Raw genomic sequence first — 16,525 nt, forward strand, 5'->3', positions numbered from 1 at the left:
TGTCGCTCTGACTACTGTTCCTTGTGGCCTCCTCTGCCTGCTCCACCATCTTGATCCCAGTGCCCCTTCAGAGGGCAGGCGCCTGCACGGGAGGGTGAGGGAGAGAAAGCACCATGGCCACCCTCCTTCACGCCGCTCCTGAAATCACAGGCTGTTCCTCTCCTGCATTTGCTGCTGATAGGCTCACTGGTGAGCCTAGGACACTTCAGCTGCTTCACCATTGATCTTCCTTCCATCATAAGGTCAGATTGAGAACGTGCATCATCACGAACAATATTCAGCACCATTCATGACTCCTCAGATACTGAAGTAGTCTGTGTCCATCCGCCTTCAGGCTGAGGTGATAGAGCTGGCATGCCAACGCACTGAGGTCAACACTCGTAGGATTGCGGCTGCCATGGAGGCTGTGGTCCAGGATGTCACTCCTGTACTGCTGCGTGGGCTCAACTCCATTGCTGATGCCATATTTGGCCTACAACAATGTGTACGCACGAGGGGTTTGGGGAAGCTCGGTCTCACTCCAGTTACCCCTTCCCCTCAAGGAGTCAGCCAGGGGCCCACGGGCACCCACAGAGAGGAGGATCAGCAGGCGGGCACACTCCGGGCCCATCCACCGAGGAGACTCCAGAGTGACTGGCCCATCCGAATCCCCTCTTCCTGTGACCTCAGCAGCTCCAGCTTCACAGGCCGAGGAGGGTGTCTGCCACAAAACAGGACCCTGAAAGCAGGGCGGGGCCCTCCAGGTCTCAGCCCTCCAGAGGATGCCCGCCAAAGTCGTCACAGACAGGGTGTCACAGTCAGCAGGCTGCCTCCACTCCCGCTGTGGATGTCTGGGGAGCACCAAGACCTAGACGCAGGGTTAGGAAAGTTAAGGAGAATTAGCTGCAAAGCCTAGGCACGGATGTTGATCACTTGTACACACTGTTCACTATTGTCAATAAACTCTCAAGAATGTCTCCCTGCCTGTGGCTCCTTGTTCTGATGAGCAGTGTTCTTGCCTCTCAGATGTGAAACCTTTCTGCACAAGCTAAATGCAGGTGTCTCAGTCCAGGGCCTCTTCCCTGTGCTCTGTGCAGCCTTCAGACCAAAGTGATGGTCCGGCCTCACACTCACTGGAAACATTACTGATGCCTGCACCTCGATGGTGCTTGTCATTGCTGCCAGAATGTCATGGGCAGGCGTCACAGAGTTCCCTCATTCTCTCAGTGTGCCCTCAGCACCTTTAAAGAGGGTCTGGCCCCCCCATCCCTTCAGCATCTGTGACACTGATGCTGTGCACCAGCTCCTGAAGGGCTCAGGTGTTGAAGGCGGACACAGCATCAGATGCTTCTAAATTTCATGGCTGCGTCTCTATGATATGATCACAGAGCGCAAGCGAGCTGCCCTCAGCCAGACAGAAGTCAGACATTCTCAGAGGCTGTGTGAAGATTTATGGAGTGTCCTCACTTGCATGTCATCATCATCCTCCTGCAATCGAGCAACTATTAAGGCCTCCGCTGCGTCTCTATGACAGGAGCATTCTCAGAGGGTTTTCACGCTGCCATAAGCCAGACTGGAGTCAAACGTTCACAAATACAAAGTGAGTATCTATGGTGCCTCCTCACTGCTTGCCGTCATCATCCTCCACAAATCTAGCGGCTATAAGGGCCTCCCAAGCCCGCCTGCCTCATCTGACCAGTGCGAGAGCTTCATCCCTGTCATCATCGTCTCCAAGGACCCCCTCACCATCATCCCCATCGGTGTCCTCCTCATCAAAGGAGACGTGCAGTTCCACCACCTCCTCCTCAGCCAGCTCCTCTCCCCATTGCAGCACCAGGTTGTAAAGGGCACAGCAGACGACAATGATGCGTGACACCCTCTGTGGACTGTATTGCAGGGCTCCACCAGACCAGTCCAGGCACTGGAACTGCATCTTCAGCATCCCAATGGTCTGCTCCACCAAGCTGTGAACTGCAGCATGAGCCTCATTATAGCATCTCTCTGCTGCAGTCTGAGGCCGCTACGTGGGTGTCATCAGCCACGGCCTCTGCAGGTAGCCCTTGTCCCTGAGGAGCCAACCCTGCAGCCTCTGTGGACCCTGGAAGACTCCAGGGATCTGTGACCAACTGAGGATGTAGGCATCGTGCACACTCCCTGGAAACCATGCACACACCTGCAGGATGCGTTTCTGGTGGTCACATACCAGCAACATGTTTAGTGAGTGGAAGCCCTTGCTGTTGATGAAGTCCATCCAATGCAGCGATGGAGACCTGAGCGCCACATGAGTGCGGTCAATCGCACCCTGCACTGTGGGAATCTCGAGATCCTGGCGAATCCAATCGCTCTTGCATCCTGGCTGTCCCGGTCCCGGGCGAAATGCACAAAGTTGTGTGCCATGGAGAAGATGGTATCCGTGACCTCATGGATGCATCTGTGGGTGACTTGTGATACCCCACAGAGGTCACCTGTGGAGCCCTGAAAGGAGCCACTGGCGCAGAAATTGAGCGCCACGGTCACTTTCACAGCCACTGGCACTGGATCCCCTCCATGTCCCCTTGGTGCCAAGTCCTGCAGCAAGTGGCAGATGTGAGCAACCAGGTCCCTAGACATGTGCAGTCATTGGCGACACTGGTTCTCGGTCACCTGCAGGAATGACAGGCGGCGTCTACAGACCCTGGGTGTCACTAGGTGCCGAGCAGCCATGGCTCGCTGTCGCTGCTGCGCCTTCTTCATGAGGTTGCTGTTCCTGCCTTTATGTGGCCAGGAGCCTCAGTTTCTCTCTCCATCTTCTTCGCTCTCTGTAGGCCATCGGGCATACAGCTAGGTCACCAGGATCCATGCTCCTGATGTGGTCCTCCTGCAGCATGAAAGAGAGAGAGGCATGGTTATCATGGCTGTACTTAGCACCTTTCCTGGCCCTGTGTGACCGCCCCTTAACACTTCCAAGAGAGTGCTGGTCACCCCTCGGATGGCCAGAGATGAGTGCGTTGCATGGCTGCCCTGTCAACCTGAGACATGGGGGACACTGGTCCAAACCAGGATGCTGAGATTTCAAGGGGATGTGAACGCCTCCAGCAGGGACTGCTACATGGCCAGTGTTGGCGAGAAGATTGTACAACGTGTGTAGTCCAACTGCTCTAAGGTCCAGTAAAGTGGTCGCAGAGGCTGGGCAGCAGTTGCTCCCGGACACCAACCCTCCTGAAAATAGTTGCCCCCGTGACAGGGTGGCAGTTCACCCAGGCCCCCTGGTGCCCCTGAAGCCTGCAAGACAACAGGCGACCCTGGCAAGCTATGGAAAACAATGCTGTTCACTCACCTCAGCTCCCCCAAAGTGAAGGCTGCCAAGTGCATGTCGCCTGTGTGCTCTTGTGAAACATGCCAGTATGCTTGCCCGCCGATGTGGACAGACGATCTGGTGGGAACCAAGAGCCTGGCGGGATGGCCTTTTAATGATATGCTGATGCATTACAATGAGCTCCCTGCCGTCAGTGGGCTGAGCAGACGATCGCGACCTGCCTTCCAGCCATCGTGAAACCGATCACACCGTATTGTCCATGCACGCCACCTATCACACCCGCTGCCAGTAGGCACAGAAAATTCCGCCTGTAGTGTATTTAAATTTCCAGTAGTCATTCTATAAGATGCCATAGGAAAGGTTACTGTCTTTTTTTATATTTCTTGCTATTTTACTCTCATTTTCTAATTTTTCACTTTTTTAAAAGTCATTCTTTGCTGGTTTCTAAAATATTCCCAATTTTCTGGCATACTAAAATCTCTGCAGCATTTTATACATCATTTCTTTCAATTTGATACAATCCTTAACTTCCTTAATTAGCCACAGATGTTTCATCTTTTTCCTAGAGTCTTTCGTTCTCAATGGAATATATTTGTTGAGAGGCAAGAAATATCCCCTTGAATTTCTGCTAAGCTTCTCTACTGTCTTACCTTTTAAGTTATTTCCCAGTTTATTTTAGCCAATTCTGTCTTCATACCTTTGCATTTGCATGTATTTAATTTTAATACACTAGTTTCAGTAGCAACTTGATCACCCTCCACCTGAATGTGAAATTTTATCATTTTATGATCACTCTTCTCTGGAGGATCCTTTACGCGAGACCATTAATTAATCCTGTCTCATTACACATTTCCAGGTCTAAAATAGCCTGTTCCCAGACTGGTTCCACAATTTTGAATACGCTTTATGAACTTGTCCTCAAGGCTACCTTTGCCAATTTGATTTGTCTAATTTTTATGAAGATTAAAATCACCCACAATTTTTGCATTATCTTTCTTACAAGTCCTCATTATTTCTTGATTTATACTTTGTCCTACAGTGTAACTACTTTTAGGAGGCTATAAACTGCTCCCACCAGTGAATTCTTTCCCTCGGTATTTCTTATCTCCACTAAAGCAGATTCTACATCTGATCTTACATACAAGCATATGAATTAGGAGCAGGAGTAAGCCATTCAGCCCCTTGAGCCTGCTCTGCTATTTGATGAAATCCTGGCTGATCTGATTTTGACCTCTACTTTCCTCACTACCCCCTGTACCCTTGACTCCCTTGTCAGTCAAGAATTTATCTAACTCAGCTTTGAAAATATTCAATGATCCTGCCTCCACTGCTCTCTGGGGAAGAGAATTCCACAGACTAACAACCCTCTGAGAGAAAAAAATTCTCCTCATCTCCATCTTAAATGGGACACCCCTTATTTTTAAATTGTGTCCTTTAGTTGTAGTCTCTCCCAAGAGGGGAAACATCCTTTCAGCATCTGCTCTGTCAAGTTCTCTCAGGATCTTAGGCTTCAATAAGGTCATTCTCAATCTTCAAAACTCCAACAGATACAGGTCCAACCTGCCCAAACTTTCCTCATAAGACAAGCCCTTCATGTCATCTTCCAAGTCAGGATAATTTCTCACTACTGTACTGATCTCATCCTTTATTGACAGGGCTGCCCCATTTCCTTTTCCTTTCTTCTTACCTATTTGAAACGTCAAATACCCTTGAAAATTCAGTTCCCAGCCTTGGCCAACTTGCAAACACGTCTCTGTTATGACTATCACATCATAGCCCTTTATTTCTGTTTGTCAGCAATTCATCTGTCCCTTTACAAAAGATGTGTATAAGAAACTAAGGCTCCTGCTATTATTTAGGCACACAAGGACAAACACATTCTTGTGTTTCATTTTCTTTGAACATGTTCATTTCTAAAAACAGCAAAAGACTGGAAAGATGGGTCTCTCTTCCAATAAAGTGATTAATTTGAGTGAAATGTCAGCGCTGCTTTGCCCAATTCTCCTGTGGGGTGCTGTTGGTGAATTGTCCAATGCATGTTAATACATGCACTGCTGCCAACGAGCGAGTGCCAGAAGATTAGGTAATAAGCAAACTGGTCTCAAGAGATTTGAAAGGCCTGCAAAAACTCCATACAAAGTTTGTGAATTTGAATGGATTCCTATGTACTTCCTTACTTCAGAAAAGAGACAAAAGGCTTTATGTTTAAAATGCGCTGAATTCCTTTAACGTTTCCAAGATCATCAAGAGTGTGAAGAAGATTTCCACTTATCTTGCAGACTTCAAACATGAGTTATACTGATGGGGTTGGTGAAGTTTTACAGACAAGTGCACATGGCCTCCAAATGCCCTGCCCAGTCAAACAGCCTTTTTTTTAAAGCCATCTCCAATATTTTTACTACTAATAAATGAACATGTTCAAAGAAAATGAAAAAAAGCACACAATTATTTTTAATGTCGTTATGATTTTTCATCGGGGCTGCTCACAGCAGATTAATTTTTAATTGCTGGAGACTCCAGGACAAGCCTGGAGGGTAGGCAACCCTAATGCACAGTGAATCAATGGGTTCTAGGTTTGGGTTCAAATCCAGTTTAAGGCTAATGGCTGGAAAGTGCATGTGTGGGTCTCAGTTCATCTTTGGCTGTGGTGACCCTTGGCTGAGTGCTCATCACCCAGTTTCACACCTCGGGCTTGAATTAACAGTTCCAAACTGATTGATTTTAAATAAGGCTGCCCCGCAATGATAACACACTGCCGGCACCCTACAGTACCTGAGAGTTGGACTTCCGCCCCTCAGTGGGAAGAAGTCCCGCCCTCAAATTCAATTGCAGGCACTGCTGGGACTGCAAGCAGGCCTCGGGATGAAGAGAACATGGCCACCAGAGAGAACTAAGCCTCAGGTTTTGGACGGGGAGGGATTGTGGAGCCTGGTGATGGGGGTGGGTGGGGGGGAGCGTGGCGGGGGGAGCTGGGGGGCAAGAGGGGTGGGGCTTTCGGGTTTTGGAGGTGGGTGGAGAGAAACAAAGAGGGGGCAACATCTTGGGGTGGGTGGTGGTATGCACCCAATGCATACAGAGCACCCCCAGAATGATGTGCCCTCCTTCCTTTTGTACTTTTCACAAAGTTGTTTAGAAAACAGCCTTCCCACTCTCTCCCGCCTGCCACTGTCCAGTGTTTTATGTCAGTGCAGGCAGTTTGAAGGTCTTAAGTGGGCAATAATTGGCCACTTAAGGCCCTCAATAGGCCTAAGGCTGGGTGAGCTAATGGGTGCCCTATCCACCCCCTGTATTATGGGAACCGAGTTGGGGGTGGGCAGGAAGATGGTGGGCTAGCCACACAACATGATGGTGGGCTAGCCATGTGATGCAGCCCCCCCCGCCCCCTCACACCCCCCAGTGCCAAAAATACACCCAGCTGGGGGCCATAAAATCCAGCCTGAAGATTGGAAAAATCAGATGATGAACTGGAGGCCAGAACAAGTGCTCATAACTGTAACATGAGGGAAAGACAGGGAAAAAGGCGAAAATAATTTTTGGGCAAACTATTCAATAAACTAATAATTTGATTGGCAGGTGCCGGTGGAAAAAATAGTATTTACTGCTCATCCAGGGTTGACCTACGACAGTGGCGGTGGTGGGCTGCCTTCTTGAAGCTTTGCAGTCCAGCTGTTTGATATAACAGTGAGACTTGCCAGGGCACTTCAAATGGCATTTAAGAGTCAACCACTTTGATTTGGACATATCAGCCAGATTGGGTAACGATGGCACTAAAACAGAAAATGCTGGAAAAACTCAGCAGGTCTGGCAGCATCTGTGGAGAGAGAAACAGAGTTAATGTTTCGAGTCCGTATGACCCTTCTTCAGAGCTCTGAATTACTGGAGACTCCAGGACAAGCCTGGATGGTAGGCAACCCTAATGCACAGTGAACCAATGGGTTCTAGGTTTGAGTTCAAATCCAATTTAAGACTAATGGCTGGAAAGTGCGTGATCATCTCAGATTACCTTTGGCTGTGGTGACCCTTGATTGAGTGCTTCAGAGCTCTGAAGAAGGGTCATATGGACTCGAAAGATTAACTCTGTTTCTCTCTCCATAGATCCTGCTGAGTTTTCTGGCATTTTCTGTTTTTGTTTCAGGTTTCCAGCATTCCCAGTATTTTGCTTTTATCTGAGTAAAGATGGCACCTTTCCTTTCTAAAGGACATTATCACACCCATTGGCTTCTTATGAAAATTCAACAGCTTCATGGTCACTTTTGTACTGATATCAGATTTTTATTTACAAACATTTTAAATTGAAGTAAAATTCTCAAACTATTAAGATGGGATTTGAATCAATTTTCTCTGGGTTATTTGACCTGGCCTCTGGATTACAAAAGCAGTAGCAATTGTCAAATCATGGAAACTAGTAGTCATTAGTTGATCCATGTTCTGGCTCTGTTTCTACCCAGATGGCCCAATTTAATCCAGTCACTAACGTCAGCATAAAAAGTTGGTGCAAGGTTAACAAAAAGGATTTCGACATCTCACTCAAATTAGAGACTGGAGTAAAATATACCCCCAGGGGAACTTGCTGTTTCTAAATCCTTGGTACCATAAACTAACGGATGAGACATCTGCTATATGTAAACATGTCATAATAATTTATCTGATTTTCCTGTCTTGGTTTGAACCAGTCAACAAAGAAACAAGCATTATTCACGTCATGTAAACAGAGCACAATGACGAACTGGTCAGCATAATAACATTATTCAACCAGAGAGTGAGACAACTGCCTACACAACAGGAAGATTTTATCTCAAAAACTTTCCTTAATAGAAAGCAATATGTTTGTGGTTCCTGCCTGCTCACTGAATCTGTCACTGCTTTAGAATCATCCCGAAGAGCAAAAATAATCTCTTATTTTCTCCGCTCCCTACTATCTCCTTAGGTCCCTCTCTGCTGCCCCCTCCAACAAGTACATGAAGCTTATGGGCTTTTTGATACTAAGATTGAAACCTTTCACCCAGCTGCCTTTGCTACATCCCCTCTTTTCCCTTACCCACCAAGCCAAACATCCCTCAAGGCTGTTCCCCATGTCCTGGCCCTGAACTGCATCTTACCCTAGTTTCTCGCCTGTCCCCTCTCTTAACTTCTGCAGGTGCACTATCCCTCCTGACCCTTCTCAACCCATTTGTAGCCTTTGATAAGATCGACCACACCAATGTCTCTCCTCCATTGTTGGCTCAGTGTGATTGCCCTTTCTTGATTCCACTCTTACCAACAGGATCATAGCCACAGCGTCTACAGTCCTGTCTTCTTTTCTTTTCGCTTATCTCCATGTACCAATCCTTGTCCCACCCCCTCATTATTGTCTACATTCAGCCTCTTAGTGACATCATCTGATGGCTTGGGATCAGATTCCACATTTATGTCGATGACAGCCAGTTCCATCTTTCTACAGACAGTACAGAACCCTCTGCTGCCTCTGTGTTGCCTGACTGTTTGTTCAACATCCAATCCTGGAGGAGACATAATTTCCCCCCATCAAACATTGGGAAGAAGCCATTGTCTTCAGGCCCTGCTACAAGATCCCTCACACCATCATTAATTCCATCCCATTGGCTGGCCACTGCATCAGATTGAACCAAACTGCTTGCAACTTCAGCACCCTATTTCATTTCGACTTAAACTTCTGACCTCATGTCGTCTCTATTGCAAAGATCACTTAATTCCATCTCCACAACATTGTCCATACCTGCCATTGCTTCAGTCCATCTGCTGCTGAAACCCTCATCCATGCTTTTGTCAGCTTCTGACTTCACTACTCCAATGGTCTCATGTTCAGCCTCCCAACCTCCACCTTCCATAATCTTCAGCTCATCCATAAGTCTGCTGCCTGTATTCCGATCCGCACAAAGATCTGCTCACCTAACACTACCATATAGGTGTTACATAATAGAAGTTGTTGTTGTTGAATCATAATGGATTATATTTTACTTCTGATGACTCAAATATGTGTTAACTGTCAACAATAAGAAAGGATCAGGAAATGTTACACATGGTAGTCTGGGTCTGGGTCATGGTTGTGGTGTTTAATTGCTAAACTGACCTCTCTCTAAAACTCCTCCTCTTAATAGATAAATCCATGCAAATGTAGCCACTTCTAAACTGGTAGCAAAATGTAACTTTGACACTCAAGGTCAGTGAGTAGCTATCTTGTTTTTTTTAAAGATTGTTTTGGCTCTGTGCAGCAAAGTGCGACATATTAAAACTTTTCATCTGGTGTGTGATGGACACATACGAGGTGCAAAATGTTTTGATACTACTAGCTCTCCCATGGTGTAGCTCACAGGAAGTGATATACAGTCTTGTAAAACAACAAGCATTATACCATGCAGTGCGTAAATATTATGCTGCTGTCCACATGAAACAGTGTCCCTTTAGAGATGTATTGAATTGTCCTAAGCAGGAAAAAATAAAGGGAGGAAGTCTGAAGGAGGTGCAGGAACAGAGGGACCTCGGTGTATATACACATAAGTCATTGAAGGTGGCAGGGCATTTTGTGAGAGCAATTAATAAAGCATATAGTATCTTAGGTTTTATTAATAGGGGTATTGAGTACAACAGTAAGGAGGTCATGTTGAATTTGTATATGATGCTAGTTAGGCCTCATCTGGAGTGCTGCGTCCAATTCTGGGCACCATACTTGTGGAAAGATGTGAAGGCACTGGATAGAGAACAGAGGAGGTTCACGAAAATGATTCCAGGGATAAAGAACTGTAGCTATGAGGATAGATTGGAGAGGTTGGGACTGTTTTCCTTGGAGAAAAGAAGGCTTAGAGGAGACTTGATAGAGGTTTTCAAGGTCCTGAGGGGTATGGACAGGATAAATAGTGAGAAACTGTTCCCTCTCAAGAGAGCATCAAGAACTAGAGGGCACAGATTCAAAATAATTGGCAAAAGGAGTAAAAGTGATGTGAGGATTTTTTTTTCACCTAGAGGGCGGCTGGAAACTAGAAGAAACTTCCTGAGAGGGTGGTGGAGGCAGGTTCAAACAAGATATTCAAAAGGGGATTGGATTGCTATCTGAAAAGAAAGAATGTGCAAGGTTGCAGCGATGAGGCAGGGGAGTGGGACTAGGTAGAATGTTCTTTCAGAGAGCCAGTGCAGACTTGATGGGCTGAATGGCCTCCTTCTGCACTCTAAAGGTTCTGTGATTCTATGTAAGGAGACTTTGAATGTTCTTCAGGCCTACAGATGGCTTTTCCTTCAGGTTTTGTACATGTGACTAGTAGGTTTATCAGAAATTGCAGATACTGGAGAGGTTTTGAACTTGCCACTGGCGCTGTGGCCGATATAAAAACCACTAATTGCACTTGTCATTCATTTCATCGAGTGGAAAAGAAAGTCAAGTAGACTTTACAGCAAAAGCCCACTCTCCTCTGCCAGAGACAGTATTTGACTGCAGCAATCCACTGAAGATTAGCCCCCGTGACTCCTTCTATCAGTTAAAATATTTTCTGTTGCTATTTGACCTCAAGGAATACACAGATAGTTGAGCCTAGATATTAATAATTGGCCATGTGATTTTTTTATGAGTAAAATTATTTTTAAAATTTAGTAGATAAATAGCATGTTCTATTGATCATTGCAGGTTGATAAGGAGATAAATGTATAATGTAGTTTATGTATGTAACTGCTCTGTTTTTGGCAATTATGATATTTAATAACTATAAATGGAATGGTTAGTGTTGTCATGTCCAGTGAAGGCATGTTCTATGTTTACCTTTAAACATGAAATGTATTCAGTAAATAAATTTCTGGAACTAACTTTTACTTCAAAATGTACACTAACAACGTGGCTAAGATGCTTGCCAAAGGTCAGGCACAATTTCTGCACAAAAGATTAAATCATGTCGGAAAATGCCTCTGGAAAATTCTCAAATGTAAATGGGTTTCTCAGGTGGATAGAGACCATCCTTACCAGCTAGATGGACGAGATCTAACAAACAATTGCTGTCAGACATGTCAGAGCGGTGAGGATGGAATACCAAATAAGGTCTTCCAGTGGGCTATTCATAGCTGGTACGTTGATGGGTTACCAATCATTCCCCCATTGTGTATCAATCTCTCTGGCTCCAACCCATTATGTGGACAATGGAAGGCACTGAAACTTGCCATCATATGCCCGAAACTAGCTTCTGTTACCAAATCTTTTATTATTCCAAGAAGCAGAGAGAAACTAATCAATCAGTCTATACAGGCTACCAGCTACAAGACATCAGCAGCAGAAAAAGCAGTAGACCCACGGCTTTTTAAACCTGGAAACTATATCATCTAAAAAGTCTCCTATTCCAAGCCCACCTGTAAAAAAACTTGATATCCTGACAAGAAGACACTACAGGTGACTAACTTTGCAATCTGCTGAACATCCATTTCTTCAAGGGAATCCTACAATAATCCCTGGTATATGACAATAGTTTATTGAAACCACGTATATCGCCTCCTTTGCTGGGCCCACAATGACAGTTTTTCCTAAGATGATCCAAATCCATGAAGTATGAACTATTCTTTTGTTTACTACTTGTAAAAGTGCACTATTCTCTTGAACTGTATCCTTCTGGTGTGTGTGTGTGTGTGTGCGCGCGCGCGCGCATGAGTGATGTAGCGTTTAGATTTTCAGGGGGGGGGTGGCTAAATACCTTGCTCTCCAAAATCACAATAATTATGGACAATAAGGAAAAGGGTACAAGGGTTTCAGTTCTCACCTGACCCTGTCTGCAACGGTGTTCTAAAATTCAGAATATATGACTTCTATGAATAAAATCTAAATTATATAAAAATAATAAATATATGTGAAATTGTATAAATATATTGCTACTTTTAGATTTCTAAAGGGACTGGATCATGTTTGACCATGACAAGCTGTTTTACCTTGTCCAGAACCATTGAGCCAGAGGACACAGCCTCTGCTTGAAGGGCAGGGTATTTAAATCTAATGGCGGAGATGTCAGTGAGTGAGTAGTATATCTATGGAAAAGCCTCACTACGGAGATGGAAAAAGCAGTTAGTATTGATTCATTCAAATCCAAATTAGATCTATTTCTTTCGGAAAATAATATTTTGGGATACGTGCAGCAAATAAGTAATTTCAGATTTAACACGCTGGTAAGTGATTAGAAAGAAAAAAGTGACTTCGGGCCTACGGTTCCTAAAGCTTTCCACCTCTGCAGTTTTCTTCACATAATTTCTGAGTCTGTTGAAGGTGGACTGATAGAGGTTAATTGCTATGATTGGTCAACAACTCCATTATCATATTCAACTCCCAGAATGGTAGAAGATGAACTTCAGGGAACATTGGAGAGGGTGGGGGGTGGGGGAGGTGTGCTGCGGAAGGTGTGGGGTTGTGGGGTGGAGTGTGTGGGAGACACTCCTGCTGGTCTACGAGGAAATTTTTTTTTTAATGTTTTGATTCCAACTTACCTGAGTTTCCTGCAGCCAGAATTCATGGCTTCTCCTAGTTTTTGCTGGCAGATTGGAGACCAGGCGGGCCTTAGGGGAGCCTGTGGTTAGAAGGGCATGGCACCCCAATGATGTCAACAGGATGTGACTTTGCCATCAAAGTTAGACCCCTGCTTGCCACAGGTGGTCTTCCCGTGCCTGAATTCAGTTAAGGTAAACTGGCAAGTGGGAGAGGAGAACACAGCACCAACCCCTACCATCTTAGCCCCTAATCTCTCGTCTTCCCACACCATTGCAGCTGAACCGGGGTATTGGGGGCGTGAGTCAACATTGTCTCTTATGAACCTACTGATTAACTTCAAGCTGTCTAAGAACAAATTTGCTTGAGGCACAACATTGAGACAGAGGGTTGGGAACTTTACCCTGCTCTCTCTGACTTCGCAGTGCTTCATTCTGCCACTGGTGAAAAGCAGCAAACTATCTCGAATTAACAGTGCTGATGCGTCTAACCTTGGTGAGCAACTAAGCATACCCAAGTCATTTGGCAAAACACCTCATCACCAGAGCTTTCAAATAAGCACCAAGATGTAGCTTGGATGGTAGTGAGAAGGGCTTTTCATGTCAGATCCTTCATGCACACCCAGTGACACTGCCTTCAAGGCTGCTACAGCGGGGAAGAGTCCATCGCCCATCTCCTTCTGGAACGTGTGTTTGCAAAGAATGTTTGGAGAGTGATGCAGTGGTTTTGTCAAAGTTCATCTCGGGCAGCTCTGTGACACAAGGCTCTGTGTTTTACGCCTTCTTCCCAAGGCCTCGCACTGAGACAAACAGCAACTGCTGCTGGGAGGCCATCGACTCGATGAGAGATGCTCTTTGGTCTGCCCGAAACTTGTTAGTCTTCCAGTGCAAGGGGTTGCCCACAACTGGGTGATGTACACTGCCATTCCAAGGCCCAGGACCACGCACTGAGGGACACACTGAAGCTTGGGGCAGCTACTGCAAAGGCTCAATGGGGAAGTCTAGGGCCCTCCCATCATAGTGGATACCGAGCGGCTGGAAGCAGAGTAAAATCCCTTGGGCTATATGTATCTGAAAATGTTTGCGTACAATGTAAATGTAGAAGCAATCTGTACTGTAAGTGGAGTGAGGCTACAATGTTACGTAATGTATTCAACCAAATTAATCTGTAAAGTATTTTATGTACTGCCACAAATGAATTGACAAAGCACCTTTACAAGTTTTATGAATGAAGGATAATTTTCAGGAAAAGAAAACATGCCCAAAACAGAAACTATTCTCTATGGAAGGTTAAATGTGAAATTATATTAACTTGATAACACAGATAGTTTACATGGTAAAGGAGTCATTTTACCTTTTGTGGCCCTGGTGCAGTGTGGCTCATGCTAGGAATGCGCAATGGATTATTGGGTGGTGAAAGCATTGTGTCCATTCTGCAGTGCCAGAGTTTTCAGCCATTATCTCAAATGGATGGGAAATCAGGCAGGCTGCACATTGAGATATGGGATTACAGTGAGCATGTGCTCATGGCAGGGATAAACACCCAACAAAGGCCAGACGGACTGTTTCCATGTTACAAATTTCTTCATAGTGCTACGTAAAAGACAGTTGACCTGTTTGATTATATCCTTCCAGTATATCAGCTGTGGCTCAGTAGATACCACTCTTACCTCAAGTGTCAGAAGCTTGTGCGTTCAAGTCCCACACCAGAGACTTGAGCCTAAAGTCTAGGCTGATATGCCAGTGCAGTACTGAAGGAGTGCTACACTGTCAGATGGGCTGTCTTTCTGGTGAGGTGTTAAAGTGAAACATTCTATCTGCCCTCTCAGGTGGATATTAATAATCCCATGCCACTATTTTGAAGAAGAGTAGTTCTCCCCACTGTTCTGGTTAATATTTATCCCTCAATCAACATCACTCAAACTGATTATCTGGTCATGGTCACATTGCTGCCTGTGGGAACTTACTAAATGCAAACTGGCGGTCTGGTTCCCTACATTACAACGGTGACTGCACTTCAGATGTACTTCATAGCCAGTAAAGCACTTTGGAACGACCTGACGGAGATGTAAAAACAAGCTCTTTTCTTTCTATTAAAAGTACTGAGGCTATGTTGTACCTTTATAAAGGAAAGAGTCACACAAACGCCTTCACATTTGCCAAGGTGTTCTTTTAAAACAGCATTTTTTCAAACAAAGCAGAACTACAAAATGGATCACCATTTGAATAGATACTGTATACTCGACAATTGTCATTCCTAAAACACACACACATATATCATATATTTGATTTAGCAAATAACTCAAAAATAATCTTACCTTGCAAACTTGGTCTTCCGAAAATTCATCATTTTTGAGGTGGTGAGGCTTTGCCGACCAAAGCAGCATTACTGGTGCCTGCAAGCTCTCGCCTGCTCCAACATCCCTGCTCAGAGAAGGAGGTGGACCTGCCCTCTCAGCTCCATCGCGCCCACTTTAGGGAGTTCAATTCGGTCAGACCTTTCCGTCTCTCCTTCCCACCTCCAGTTCACCCCTCTGTGGCATCTCGTCGGGGATTCAAACGCCTGGCCGACCACCTCGCCCCTGCAAATTACAAGAGTTTGAGAAATCCCATCCGATTGATTAAAAAAAAAATAGCCCTCGCCTTTTTTTCTTACTGACTGAGAGCCGCGATGTGTTGACAAACTTGTCGCCCCAGATGGACATCCCCGAGCTTGAAGCGCTGCGTGGCGGCCAAAACTAAGGTTAAAGGGGTTTTTTTTGTGTAGACACAAAAGTAACCAAAAGACTAGTTACAAAATTACAAGGCTGGTCAAAAACAGAAACGAATTCATTTTCAATCGCTGATCTATTTTGCAAATGCCCCCAGGATTGTACACACTTACCAATTACAGATGGAAGTAAAACGAGGGAAAAAAGCAACAGTTTTCCGGAGAATGTTGCAGGGAGACCTGTGCTCAGAGACACAATGGGCTTCGGTCGCGCTGTTTGCTTTTTGTTACATCCTCCAGAAGATTCCCTCTTGTTGCGAGTTAAGGCGAAATTGAACACAGCACAAATCAGTACATTTCTCTACAGTTTAATTTCTTGTACATATCACAACCGTGCGGGCACATCGTTGTTTCCTCTGTGTATTTGCAGTAAACGAGTCTCTTTAAATTACAGCTATTTAAAAGGAACACAGAACGATGTGAGGAGTCGGGGGGGCGGGGTTGATAGGAAAGATCAGATCTGATCCGCTATTTAAAGCGAGGTATGGCTGGGCGACGGGCTTATAAATTACAGCTACCTTTTCAGTTGGCTTGTCTTGAGTTTCCTGTCACTTGCGATAAGGGTGACTTCAAAAATGTTTGTTACCCCTTAATAATAGTGACGTTGAAGTTCATTTGAATTATAGTCCACGGACCAAAATTAAATCCAACTTGGACCATTCCGTTTAAATTCATGGATAACATTTGTACGCCATGTCACTGAGGGTTCTAACTCTTCGAATCAAGGAGATTTGGATTGTTCCAACATTTTCAATTTTAGTAATAAGTGCAGTGGAACATGACAGCCTCCTGGAAGGTCCCCAAATGCATCATTTGATCCATAGGACTTATTGATAACCCAATAACCACAAACATCATTAATCTGACAGAGACACCTAGTAAAAATCTGCTGCACATTCTCACCATGTGTCTGAAATTAGGTTGATAAAGCTTTCATTTAAAAGAAAACCTCAACTATTTAATATGCTATGTAAGTCTTGTATTTAACTAAAAGAGATCTTGGGAAGAAATTGCAAAGGGAG

General features: G+C 45.1%; 1 protein-coding gene across 1 annotated transcript in view; it reads right to left on the bottom strand.

The window, feature by feature from the left end:
* Positions 1-15,184, bottom strand: part of mmd2a (monocyte to macrophage differentiation-associated 2a) — a 139,618-nt gene extending 124,434 nt beyond the window's left edge. The window contains exon 1 of the mRNA XM_078559278.1: positions 15,052-15,184. Within this exon, the coding sequence (XP_078415404.1) occupies positions 15,052-15,083 (32 nt within the window). The 5' untranslated portion in view covers positions 15,084-15,184. The remainder of the gene's footprint in view (positions 1-15,051) is intronic.
* Positions 15,185-16,525: the final 1,341 nt, after the last annotated feature.

The sequence above is a fragment of the Cetorhinus maximus genome, chromosome 15, assembly GCF_964194155.1.
Source record: "Cetorhinus maximus chromosome 15, sCetMax3.hap1.1, whole genome shotgun sequence".
Lineage (NCBI taxonomy): Eukaryota > Metazoa > Chordata > Chondrichthyes > Lamniformes > Cetorhinidae > Cetorhinus > Cetorhinus maximus.